Here is a 13912-nt window from a genome sequence, read left to right on the forward strand (position 1 = left end):
CATGAAGTAATTGCAGGTTTCCTATTCTTGCCTCCCTTTGTGTCAAGATGACTATTCTGGGGTCTATTCGTGCAATGGAGATTCTGAAACTAGGGGATTTGAGGTGAGGCCGGGTCGTGGTACTGGGTAAATTGCGCCCTCGAAAGCCAGCGAGACTCGAACCAACCGACCCCCTTCTGTGCTGTAACCATTCTGTGATTCTATATTCGTTAATAAAATAAAGACGTGCTGTCATTTATCGAAGTCTTCCAATGTCTTCCTCCAGTGTCGCTGGGTCAAAATCCAGGAACTCCTATCCTAACAGCACTGTGGGTACATCTACACCGCCGACATCAGCAGGTCAAAAAGCCGGCTCACCACCACCTTCTCAATGGCAATTAGGGTGGACAATATAAATGTTGGCCTACCCAATGACACTCACATCACGTGAAAGAATAAAAAAGCATATCTTTACAACACAGATAAGGGCGTCAACATTAAATAATGTACCTCGACCAGACAACCAATTAGTGTGAACTCCCTTGAAGGGTTTCTGACAGATGAAATGTTACGCAACATAAATTCTTGCTAACATGCAATATTTTCTGCTGTAATAATTGACGAATTAAGACTAATACCAAGATTAATTTACTTCTGCCATTGCAGATTGCCTAATTGATCAATCCAGTTCCCTAATATTTTCTTTAAGATCAAGAATGAGTAATCCATGCAATAATCTTGAAATAATTTCCAACTATATGGGGAGAAAGTAAATTGAACAACATCTAAATGCGATTCCCGAAAGCGAATATATCCTGAGAAAAGTCTTTAAATTGTTTATGAGATAAGAGCCTTTCATCGGCATGATATCAACCGTGTTCTTTTTTTAAGCAATATCTTTACTTCTATTCAATCCACACTTAAATCCTTATAACTCTTTTTAGCAGTGAAGATGAAATGTAACCTCTCCGAATAGATTCGAGAGAACGTGCCAAAATATTTTAATTGTCGACAAGGATCTTTCTTTTAATATTAAAACAATAAATCCCAAAGGAACTTTGCACCAAGCGCAAGATTGCCTTCACCTTTAACTAAAAGGGAATCAACGATAATGATGGCACATATTTCCACGAAGACACGTTCAGAAAGTTAAAAATAAAAGTGAAAAGTAATATTACTGAAAGGAATGCGGGCAAATAAGCAACATCTACCGGATGTCACTTCCCAGATGAGCAGAATATTAAGTAATAATTAAATCTGTCCCCTAGTCTAATTGCCAAAGCTTTGCACAGAACATCATAAAATCTATTATTTTATTTAATTTAAGACAGCGCGTGTCTATATTAATGGCCTCATCTATAAAACATGTAGATTGCATAATAGGGTATTTAAAATAATTTGCTAGTCCAATACCATTTAATCTAAAAGGTTAGTAAGCACACATGAACACCCATGCTGCATTGTTAGATTTCAGTACTTGTTAATGAATACCCTAGCGAAGGTATGAATTCATCACGTTGATTAGTATTTCTATCGGTCGATATTGAGCAATTACTGAAGTGAATTATGAATTATTTTGTATACCGGTAGTTGCAGAAATAATTTCAGGGTGTCTATTGAAGAAGTGTACATATCTTTATTTTTGCCAATTACAGGCCACTTTTTTTGCAACTCTTTAATTATTAAATTCGTTTTCTCCTGACTTGTACCATTTAAGATATAATAAACTCTTATAGAAACAAGAGCAGCAGGGGTGATTTTATATTTACATCAAATGAATCACACTGGCAGCCTAATATTAGAGCCGACTGAGCAATTAAAACTCAAGGTCAGAACAGTATGAACTTGTGCTGAAGACTAAAGGAATTAAAACTTCAGGATAAACTTCCTCGACAGATCCTTTCTTAATCGGCAGGCTCCCGAAAATGTGTTTAAAACTACCAGAGACAATTTTAATGAGGAAAAGATTGTGGAGGTGGTCTGATGAAGTTTAAAAAAAAATAAACAGTCAATGTATTGCAAGGAGTAAGTCCTACAAATTAGAAGAGTGTAAATTGGGGAGATGCAGTTATGTCTGAGACAACAGGGATACCCTTTTTCACCTACCCAAGAACAAGGTAAGCTTTCCCACTCAAGATTTTGTTTCAAATGAGGGGAGCGAGCATGATAAGAAACAAACATAAATTGTAAGCCCTGCCCAACAACACCCCATCTGTGAAGGAGGCACGCACAAACAGAACCTAAATAAATAGAAAGTTTAAATTCTTTGAATGTGCGTGCAGGAAAGGGCCTTCTATGTGACGCTATCTTTGAAATTTGTTTCAATGCATGAGCAGTGTGTGGTAGAAGTAAAGACTCCTTTCCAAACTCCATGTGTATTTTGTGATATTATATCTTCAAATGCATCTCTGCTCTAATGCACTGATACACTTTAATCTCTGCATTTTTTAGTGAATCAAACACGTATATTCCGCACCTTTCTCATCCACAGTTACTCAAATATGCATTCCTTTCATCGTATATTCCTTAGTCCAACGAGAGTGCAACAAAGCCACGGCCTAATGGTGTCAAGTTCAAGGTCAGAAAGCTCTGTCTGTTCCTGAACCTGTTTTACGATTTGATTGGATTATTGCACAACATGGCGTATTTGCTCATTCGAGACTAATTAAGCAGGAATGGTTCATTCTAAGACTTTATTTATCTTTTCTTTCTGCTTGTGTTTATATTTCTAAGCTTTCTGTCTCTGTCTTCGTTTCTCTGTCCCCACCTCTCCGTTTGTCTGTTCGTCTGCCACTGTGACTGTCTCTGTCGCTTTCTGCCTCGATATCTATGCACCCCCACCCCTGTCTGACCGTCTCTCCCCCTCCCATCTCTGTTGCTATTTCGATTTTTCTCTCTCACTCTCTGCATTGCTCTATTTATACCTCATGACAGCTTTCTGTCTGTAACTTTTCTGTTTCTCAAGGGTTAAAAAGAGCCACTGGTGGCTTAATAAGCATCATTCCAATATCCACCCTCGATACTATTAGATAGATTTTATGTTTTAATTCTGACTCCAGGTAATGTAGAGTTGGGTGACATAAATGCACATTCTCTGTTATGTGAATAAAATGGAAACGCGCCACTTGTGGACAGTTTAATGACGGCGCGTTTACCATATCAAAAATCATTGATCATTTACGACACAGAAGGGGACCGTTCGGCCCACCGTGACCATGCCGGTCGATGAAGGGCTATTCAGCTTTATTGCACTTTCCTGTATTAGGTCAGTGGTGCCGCCAGGTCCGACTCTTCAATTAGGCATCCACGTGTACTCCCAAGTTTTTCCTAATAGAAGCCCGAATAGGAATTATTTTCCATTTGTAGATGCATAGATTTGTTGGAAAACAAACGTTTATACCTTGGTTGACGAGCAGGAGAGCAATGCATTCATTTTGCAATAACATGCAGTTCAAAACATCATATGCAAATAGTAGCCTATAATTCTCTGCCAGTAATCTCCCTCCCCTCCAATACCAACACACTTGGTTCCTCCAGCATGTTCTGCCATTCGATTAGATCATGGCTGATCTGATTGTAACGTCAACCCCATATACAGCCTACCCCAGATACTCTTTCACCCCCTTGCTTATTGGGAATCCATCTACCTCCACCTTCAAAATTTGAGCGTCGCTGCTTCCACCGACTTTTGAGGAAGAGAGTTGAGGAAGAGAGTTGAGGAAGGGGCGACACTGTGACACAGTGGTTAGCACTGATGCCTCACACCATCAGGGACCCGGGTTCTGTTCCAGCCTTGGGTGACTGTGTGGAATTTGCACTTTCTCCCAGTGATGCTCCGGTTTCCTCCCAGATTTCAAAGATGTGCAGTTTTGGTGAATTTCCCATGCTAAATTTCCCCTTACTGTCCAAAGATGTGCAGGTTAGGTAGGGTTACGGGATGGGGCGGGGGAGTGGGCCTAGAGAGAGTGCTCTTTCGGTGGGTAGGCGCAGACTCGATGGATCAAATGACCTCGTTCTGTACTGTGGGGATTTTATGCTGGATTCTATGAAAGACCTAGGACCCATCAGGAGATGAAAGTCTCCTCGTCGCTGTCTTAAGGGGGGGACACCATATATTTCCAGTTGAGGAAAATCATTCTGCCTCATTCTCTCCCAATATTCTTTACATGTGGTGACCATTTGTCATTCGATCAAAAACATCTTCGTGACTGGACAAACAAAACATTATTGCCTATTAGTTATGTCACACAAACTTGCAAAATATTTTTGGATCCAATGTTAAAAGGAAAATGTAATTAAACCAGTCTTGATCCAGGATCCACAGCAGAAAAGTTTTTTTTCTTCTTTTCTTTGCTAAGTGGCTCTTTGTTTATTTTCAGGATTTTGTTTTAATTTTGCATTTACAACATTATTATTCAATCCTGTTTTACACTCATTCATTTTCCTTTGCACGAATTGAATTGTGAACCAGTATATTTGCCACCCGTATCCCGTGTAAATATTGTAAATATTTCGTACGCAACTCCGACTGGAGGGGGATAGTTCATAGGAACAAAATGACCACTGAACGTGACTCGTTCCTTTTATTTGATGTGATATGAAAATAGCGTTTGCCATTCCCAATCGGGAATACCGACCACAACAAAATCAGAATGTGCTGGGAAAAAAATCAGCAGCAGGTCTACCAGCATCTGTGGAGAGAGAAAATAGCTACCAATCAATATTTGAACGATTCGCTCGATGAACCTCTTCAGGCCTTATTGACGGAAATTCGACGTGGAAGTGAGGTTACATACAAGAGGTTAAACTGCCAGACGAATAACATAATTCGTGATCATGCTAATCCGCACCAACTTAGTAAAATGATTAAATTAATTATTAAGGCCATGGAACGATGTATCCACTTGAAAGTTGGGTCAGGTGATTTTTTTCTATGGTTAATATGCAGCCTTGCATGGCCGGCACGGTGGCACGGCTGCCTCACAGCGCCAGGAACTTGGGTTCGATTCCGGCCTTGGGTGACTGTGTGAAGCTTGCACATGCTCCCCGTGTCTGTGAGGGTTCGGGTGCTCCGGTTTCCTCCATTAGTCCAAAGATGTGCAAGTTAGGCGGATGGCCACGCTAAAACAAATGGCCCTTAATGACCAAAGGTTGGATGGGGTTACGGGTATGGAACGGGGGAGTGGGCCGAGGGAGGTTGCTCTTTCAGAGGGTCGGTGCAGACTGGATGGGCTGAATGGCCCAAACTATAAGGAATCTATGAACATATTGTGTGAATATATTTAAATATATATCAACAAAATTATGAATTTTCAGCCAGGTCTATTTCGGGAGTTTGGCGATGTTTCGCCTTGATTTAATTGAGTGTCTTCATCCACAAAAAGAACAATTAAATACAATGCTCTGAACAAGAGACATCCACACTCAAAACGTTAACTCTATTTTCTCTCTCCCCCAGGCCTGCTGTGTTTCCCCAACATTTACTGTTTTATTTTTAAATACAATGCGGTTTGGACACAAATCGACAAACTGAGAGATAAAATATATGGCAGCAGTATTAAGAAAAAAACATTTAATCACTCCTTTTTTCAATGTTTTATTTGTGAACTTTTTTAATGTATAACGCAAAAATAACAATACAGAATGAGTTATTACTGCAAAATAAATCTAAGTTCAGCTGTGGCAAAGGGGAGATTCGCCTTTCTGGATTCTCCAATTTTCATTTACACAAATGAAGACGTTTGTTTATAAATTATTGAGAATTTATCTTCATTATATTAATGAGGACCCAATAATTCGAAATGCAGAAAATAAGATAATACAAATAAATGTAAGGGCAGTCGAAATTATTTGGGTGTATCTGAGATGGAATGTGACAGATTATTTAACTTTGAATTATTTGGCCTAATGATATTAGGCCTTATATTGTTCAACGCCCTGATAGACATTGTGGTTGAGTCATATAGTAACTGCCCATGGGGCGGGGGGGGGGGGGGGGGGGGGGCGCGGGGAGGAATACCAAGCTTTCGAAACACTCATTTCAACATTTACAGATGGTACAAATGTGAAAATATGCGGCACATTCGTTGTAAACGGGGATCTAGAACGACTACTCGCACGGAATGTCAACGAAGGCGTATATTCAAGTTTCCAGAATGCCATTTCACCAATCTCAAATAGATTTCTCATTTTTAAACTAGCATTCAAACGGGTTTAGCAAAGTATCTTAAATTGTGCACGTTTTCTGATGAGAATTAAATATTTAACAGAGCTAGGGTGGGGGTGAAATTATTCTTACGCCGTAAACATGCATAAGTCATTGACCGGATCAGTGATCGGTGATTAGATCGGCAGCGAACAAGGGGAAATCCTGCAATAGACACGGAAAGCACATGTTTGCGGGCTGCCTGGGTATGGTTGGAATGACTGTTCGCAGTTGTGCTCCAGTTGCTGACTTTGTTTGTTTCTCTCTCAGATACCGCCATTCTTTGTCATTTCTTAAAACTGTGCATTTCGCCCCAGTCGTGTTCCGGGTGCTTATGCGACCTTCATAACCTCCCTCCACCAATCCCCACAGATGCTATCTTTCAAAATATCATGCTAGTCTCACAAGAAAATCTTGGAGAAAAATACAGAACCATTTTCATGCAAAGATTATGATATTATAAGCTGCTCTGGTGAAAGTGCGCCGTTTTTCGAAGTATAAAGACTTTAAATAATATTTTAAAAGGCGAGGGAATTCAAGGTACTGGAAATAATTGTTCTCCACGTCGAATCGTGTTATCATTTATTTATGTAGAATACTGAATGTGTGCGTCGCCCCTTGCTGGGAAAACCATTTCATATAAATAACCAATATTGAAGCTAAATTGTGATTCCTGCAATGTTTCGAAGCAAATAAACTGATAGTTGATCAGATCAATTTTGCCAGTCATTGTAGTGGCCTGGTAACACTTTAATTATCAACACTGTTGCTGAATCTAAATGGCTCCCACTCTGCCGTATAGTTTGCAATACCCAGATGCCTGGGGGAGACAGAAACGAGCTGTTATGCAACGTTAGTGTGGACACAGCACGGGAACCAACACCTCAAAATAAATCAAGGCCCAGTGAACATACGGGGAGTAACCAGTGTGGCTGGAGCCTTTGTACATCTCTGCAGCTTTTAAAAATTGAATCTGTGCATTAAGCAGAAGACGCACACAACAAAAGATATATTTTTTAAAGGTTTATTTAAAACGTCTTTACTAATCTCAAGTAGCGACTTACTAATGTTTTCTGTTGACATTGTGGTCCATTTGGGCCCAGGTACATGAAATCCGACATTAAATGATATTTCACTCTTTTAGCTTGACCGTAATTCAGATATTTTCAGTTAACGCGGAATGAAACACATCTAGATTTGTAATATACTATAGTGATACTATAGTACACATGTGAATAACTTTAATCCGTTTTATTTTCGCATTCTCTGAAAAAGCCCCGTGCAAAACGAAGTTATATTTAGTCTATCTCAAGTTGTTTAGTTAACAGATGCTCAAGTCCGCTACAAAAGTTCTATGAAATTACTTGGAACCTCTTCGAAGCCATTTTTTTCTTTAAATTAATGTGTCTCACACCGTCTTGCGAACCGCGCTGCTTAAGGAGTTTTAGCTTCCGAATGCTGTTCCCAACGAATAAAGGGCGCAGTGAAGCGATGAGGGATTTTGTTTTGATGGGGCTCAGACTGGATGGAAAAGCACTTGAATGACAGCTCTCTGAGCGGCTAGACTCTTAACGTTCACCTTGACCTTGGCCTTCAGCCGTGTCTAACTCGTATGTAAAAAAGCCGGCTCTTCCTTAATTGCTTGTGTCTCGTCCTCTGCATAACTTCCCTTCCTCGAGCCCCGACCCACCTCTTTTTACACTGGAACTTGACTCAAAACACAGGCTCAAGCTTGCGAATTTATAAAAAGATTGAAATACTGCCCTTTTCACGTCAAAAGCGAGAAATCACGAACAATTGCCTTATGTTTATAGATATTTAAATAAGATAAACAGTACAAGACAGAAATCAAATTTAGAATTGAAAGGAAGACTGGTGGCTAGCACCTATTTTTATTTGTAAAATGTATTCTGCGTCAGCTAATGTCTCGTTAAAACGACTCTGACTTTAAAAAAATATTAATGTTATACGTAGACTGGCAAATATTTAACAGCAGGCGAATAATAAAAATGTTCGGATATGGTTTCTAATCTTCATATCTCCCCACCCTGTTGGTGAATTTTTGGTGTAATGTTGGAAAACAGAGATTTGCGGTTAGTCACACATAAAAACATTAATACTTCACTTGTGTATTGTTTAATACTTTTAAAACATTTCTGGCACAATTAAGAGGCAGTAAAAATAATCTTTTTATTTGATCTTTCCCAAACAGAAAGAGAGAAGGGTAGCAACAAAGGTATTTTTAATAACTGTCGTTTGGATCAGACGCAGCATTTGAAAATGATTGTAGGAAATCTGAATTTCAGTGGACTTGGTCTTCCGGTATGCGTCGTTTATTTGTAAATATGTTTGACGCTATGTACTCCATTCTTCCTATAAGTGGTTTATTGTGCTACAGAGATGTTTCTTCGCTCACTTTCACTTTTATTTGAATTATTTTAATGGAAGCTCATTTGGCAGACTGGCAATGATCGGGATCAATTGTAGAATCTGATATTTGTCGTTAAATGTTGTTCAAATAAATTGGAATTATGGCATATCATTTAAGCTTTTGTCTCCTGGTGGTTTTAGCTGTGAAATAGGGAAAGACTTGCATCTCCAACCACTTCCCAGGATCATTAGATTCTACTTCAGTGACTAGATATTTGAAATTTAAATCCTATCTCTTAATGATCTCTCAGTTATTGGCCCGTCGATATGCATGAATTCAACGGGAAAAAAATAACATTTTGAGGTTAACTACGCTATTGACCGGTGCCAGCTTTGCTCAAGATTGATAGTAACTTTCTAACCATCATCTAGGAGTTTTATTCGTTTTATAGCAATACCGTTGTCACCAATTACAGCAAAGGGCCGTTGATAAAGCAGCTGTTTTTATTTTCAGAAATTAATTTTCAACCTACGCCACAATTATCACACTGTTCTTTTAAAAAGTAAGCAAGTTTGGTCTGTTATACTTTCAATGTTGGTCATAATTCGGGGGAGTTACAAATGAGCAAGAATCAGTCTTCCTGCACTTCTCAATATTGCCACATCGTTCCAATATGTTACTGCCACGGTGAGCATTGTGAAAGGAATGAACAAAAATATATTTTTCTTGAGAAGATCCGCACCAAGGCCTCGTTTGAATCGACTAGTACATAACACAATGTTGGAGCTTTTAAAATCAGGTTTAGGAGCGTTACGGATTTTAAAATTAATGTGAACCTTTATGCTCGTGTGACCGCACATTCAAACAGTATCAAACTCTCTTACGTGATAGCTTCGTCCATAATTTGCAGACAACAATAATGCTGCTTGCATCTATATAGCACCCTTAATCTAACAAACGCACTTCATAAAGATCAGGGTCATCTATTTATGTCCAGACTTCAATGCTGGCGAATTTGGAATTTGAATTTCAGTTATTTAAAAACTTAACAATTTCAGGCATACACAAGTTTCAAATCATTTGGCATCAAACAAAAAATGAATCTAAGAAAATGTTTAGCCCGTTAGGAAAAGTGTAGCTATTTCTTGGGAAAGGAGAATGCGGTTGTAATTTCGTCAATTCTACCGTGGAACAAACTACACAATCTGAAAATGAAACCAGAGATTAAAATCTGAATAAACCTTTATGATGTTTGGGTAAATAATTACCGATAAGACAGAGCCTCACTATAAGAGCGAACGCAAACTTAATGCAAATTCCTATTGTGGCATATCAATTCCCGATATAAATCTATGTCACTTACTAAGACTTTAATGAGTGAAACCGATTTGTGGAGAATATATGAGGATCTGAGGTGAAAAGAGTACACTGCAATGACAATAGAATTCCAGGCTGCAGAATGCACACTTTCACAGTACTGTAATATGTCGTAACCGGAAAATTGCATAAAAATTGCGAACACTCTTAGCAGGCGCCTAATGTGGCAATGTCATTTCCATTTAAGCTATTAGATTTAGTTTATGTGAGGATCGCTTACAGTTATTACCGTGAACCCGTTCAGAGGTTTTTGAATCGAATTTATTATATATTATTTATTTTATTTGGACTCTACATATCCAAGATTTATGACAGAATAGGGCAATATATTGTTCAAAAGCGTTTATGACCATGTGCTGATCTACGTGTGTGTTTTATTAACATGCTGTACATTCAATGGAAGGTGTTGCTATTTTGCTGCAGTTAAATGTTTCCACACATACTTGCATATCATTTGAAAGGATGGGTGCCAAGTATAGAAAAAATAGTTGCTTAATGTGATTTTCACTTTTAATCGTCTTTTTTTAAAATACCTTCTCATAATTGTTAAGATTTGGTGCCCCGGTCAGATTCTAACTAACCAACCAGACTCACAGCAGTTGCAAAATACAACTGGTGAGGTTTCCAGTAAAATGCCAGCCAAGAAATCTGTTTTTAAAAACCCACATTAAGTGTTTGGCAACAGCAACCCGCTTCCCTTCAGACTGAACCTCGCGAATTTCAGGTTCGAAATCCGTTTTTCTGACACTTTGAAGCAAAAAAAAATTAAAACTCCACGCAGAACTCTAAGGCAAAGGAATTGCCAAAGGAAGCCTTGGTCACCACTGCACCCAAATGGTGGAAATAGCTTTATTTGGTTCATATGTTAAAACGTGATATTTTGTTTACATTGACAATTTGTACAATGTACAGTCTCCAATTCAATTCTCTGGCTTTCTACAATTGCAATAACTAGACACGTTAACGAGTGCCTTTCATAATTCCCATTTCTTAGTTAGTCTTTTTTTCTCTGCCAGTTCTGCAGTGAGGTTTATTATCTGTGTTTGCATAACACGTGATCCGCGGGCAGCCAATGGACGTGCGTGTTTTTTTAACCCGGGTTTGTGCGTCAGTGCAGTTAGCTGGGAGAAATTCGCTATCGCTCTCAGTTCTGCGTCTCTTAAAAGAAACTATAGACCCAATGCTGAACGTGATATGACAGTGTCACTGCTTGTGAAACCTCGCTGGGCCGATAGTGTGATGTTCCTGTATGAAGGCAACTCGGATGAGATTAGTAAGAATAACGGAGTAATGGAAGGATTTGTTGGTGCTGGGAATTTCTCTGCGAATCAGTGCAGGAATTTGATGGCTCACTCAGCACTCGGTGCTCATCCTTCACCTTTGGTTCACGGGTCTGGCTACTCACCAGTCGACGTCCCAGGCTCCGGGGTAGTGGAACCCGGCAAGCAATGCACCCCATGCCCAATGCCTCAGGCCTCCACCGCCGCCCCCTTACCGTACGGATACTTCGGCAGCGGCTACTACTCCTGTCGAATGGGTCGAAGTTCAATCAAGCCTTGCACCCAGCCTGCCGCCCTATCTGGTTACCCAGGAGACAAGTATATGGACAGTCCTGTCCCCACTGATGAATACCCAGGCCGGCCAAAGGAATTCGCTTTCTACCATGGCTATGCGAGTGCCTATCAACCAATGCCAAGTTATCTGGACGTTTCGGTAGTCCAAACTATCAGTGGCGCGGGAGAACCGAGGCATGAAGCGTTGTTACCTATGGAAGGCTACCAGCCCTGGGCCCTCAATGGGTGGAATAGCCAGATGTGCTGTTCTAAGGAGCAGGCACAATCGGGACATCTCTGGAAATCCACGCTGGCAGGTAACAGGTTATGTATTGATACATTTCCTTCACATCATTACAAACGCTACATATTTAAATATTTTGGAAGCATTGTGAACCCTTGCAATTGGTAGCTAATAATTTGTTCCTGACAATATGCCGTAATTTAGAATATGATTCAAAAATGTGCAATTTTATTTTATGCTTCCGGTGCAAGGAACTCAGTAGGAATATCATACCAATTTCACTATTGCGATGTAGTTTTGCACCGTCGAATGTTAACATATATATTACAGTAGTATAGGCGTTTGCTGCATCAATTAAGTTAAATGCACACGTTTCAAATTCTGAGGAGCTTGTGAGCGGGTTGTTTAATAAGTATTTCAGCATTATTTTCCAAAGCTGCATATTTCTGATGTGCTTTTCTGCTGTGTTTTTTTTGGCGGGGTGTTATGGTTGCACATAGCAGACGTTGCAGTTCACCAACAGGATGGAAGTTCCTTTCGGCGCGGGAGGAAGAAAAGGATTCCTTACACCAAAGTCCAACTGAAAGAACTGGAGAGGGAATATGCAACAAATAAATTTATCACGAAAGACAAGAGGAGGAAGATCTCGGCGGCTACGAACCTGAGCGAGCGGCAGATCACCATCTGGTTTCAAAACAGAAGAGTCAAGGAAAAAAAAGTCATTGCGAAAGTAAAAACCAACACACCTTAATTATTGCTATCTTTAAAAAATAAATAATTGAAACTGTTCAATCGGGGAAATTTATCACAACGATGCAAAAGACGATAATGACCGCCGGGGTTTAAATGCACACTTCTTTACGAAGTCTTGCCTGCAGAATTCTAACATGTCCTCTCCCTTCTTTTCATACTGTAATGGAGGATTTGTTATGGGACGCCATTAAAATGGACAAAACATACGTGCTCAGAATGTAAATTTAATTATAACGACTCTGTAACCACACCGACATCGCTGTTTATTATCAGTTTTGTTTTAGTGAAGATATGCGAAGAATGCCTGACTGGTGTATATGCTATTTTTTATGTTTTGTTTGGGTTACGCGTTAAACTGTCGATTTCCGGCATGACTGCAGTAGAACCGCCTAAACGCTGTTTTTAAGCAAAACGGGTTGAGGGAAAATATTAATAATAAAAATAAATAAATGTTTTGTGACTTTACTAGCTTTGTCGAATAGTGCTTTGCAGGGGATGTTCATGCGTTCATTTAATATCCATTTAATGATAGTAATTATGGAAGTTTTGGTATATAACATATTTCATATAATATATGAGAAACTAATGAAGTGATGATATTACCGATATTAACTACAGCGAGATGGCTGCCAGGACTCGCGTAAATGTGAAACTGTATTCAACATGTAGTGCTTTATCTTCTTAAAATATATCAATTAGTGTGGACAATGCTAGCTTGATTTTGTTTGCAAAGTCCACCGATGCTTGTAGCCATTTTGCACTTACAAGCAACGATGGACTTCTAATTCAATATTATGATTTAATCACAAAATAAGCCTTGACATTTGAAGATTGAGACACAACTGTCGATTTAGAGACAAAACTCTCGAAGTATTTAGCTACAGCTATATTAATTACGTTTAAAATCAAAACATATTTTCTCTTTGACTTTAAAGTAAATTAATACATTTATTTCAATGAAGAATGTTAAGTTAAATAGGTACATATTAGGAGATAACTTGCTGCTTCTGTGAAAAAGAAGGAAATGAATGGCAAATAAATGTGGGAAAACATAGTCATTAAAGCCGGACATCAGACAAATAATCTGATCCTTTCTGGGGCTTCACACTTTAAAGAGTGTCTATTTATACAATAATTGATACCAATAAACACTTTGCTAGAAACTGTCCTCAGCCACGCCCCCCCCCCCCCCCCACATCTTTTTGCTCTATGTGTCTATGTGCACATGATCTGGCATGACATCAGTTTAGTGAAGAAAATGCCGATTACCAATTTATTTGGCGTTTCATACCATTAACCAGTCAGATTTAATACGCAAACAAGTGAATTACATACCGGTTGATTAATTTTTTTTTCATTTTGTCATCTAAATAAACTGCCACTTAACTATTACACGATAGAATATCAGTTTGATGGCATAAAGTTAGAGC

General features: G+C 39.1%; 1 protein-coding gene across 2 annotated transcripts; it reads left to right on the plus strand.

The window, feature by feature from the left end:
* Positions 1-11049: 11049 nt before the first annotated feature.
* Positions 11050-12947, plus strand: hoxb13a (homeobox B13a). 2 transcript variants are annotated; one of them, XM_072487529.1, is made up of 2 exons: positions 11050-11802; positions 12230-12947. In XM_072487529.1, exons 1-2 carry the CDS (start codon positions 11127-11129, stop codon positions 12478-12480), a joined length of 927 nt encoding a protein of 308 aa, XP_072343630.1. In that variant the 5' UTR covers positions 11050-11126; the 3' UTR covers positions 12481-12947. The 2 variants fall into 2 exon arrangements, with proteins under 2 accessions (XP_072343630.1, XP_072343631.1); XM_072487530.1 differs by having other exon boundaries at positions 11052-11802; positions 12233-12947.
* The last annotated feature ends 965 nt before the right edge of the window (positions 12948-13912 follow it).

The sequence above is a fragment of the Scyliorhinus torazame genome, chromosome 21, assembly GCF_047496885.1.
Source record: "Scyliorhinus torazame isolate Kashiwa2021f chromosome 21, sScyTor2.1, whole genome shotgun sequence".
Classification (NCBI taxonomy): domain Eukaryota; kingdom Metazoa; phylum Chordata; class Chondrichthyes; order Carcharhiniformes; family Scyliorhinidae; genus Scyliorhinus; species Scyliorhinus torazame.

What these genes read in the sequence shown, in the direction of transcription:
- hoxb13a (XM_072487529.1), top strand. Translation starts at nt 11,127, where the DNA reads ATGACAGTGTCACTGCTTGTGAAACCTCGCTGGGCCGATAGTGTGATG. An exon ending in CTGGAAATCCACGCTGGCAG is followed by an intron (nt 11,803 to 12,229) that starts GTAACAGGTTAT and finishes GGTTGCACATAG; the next exon opens with CAGACGTTGCAGTTCACCAA.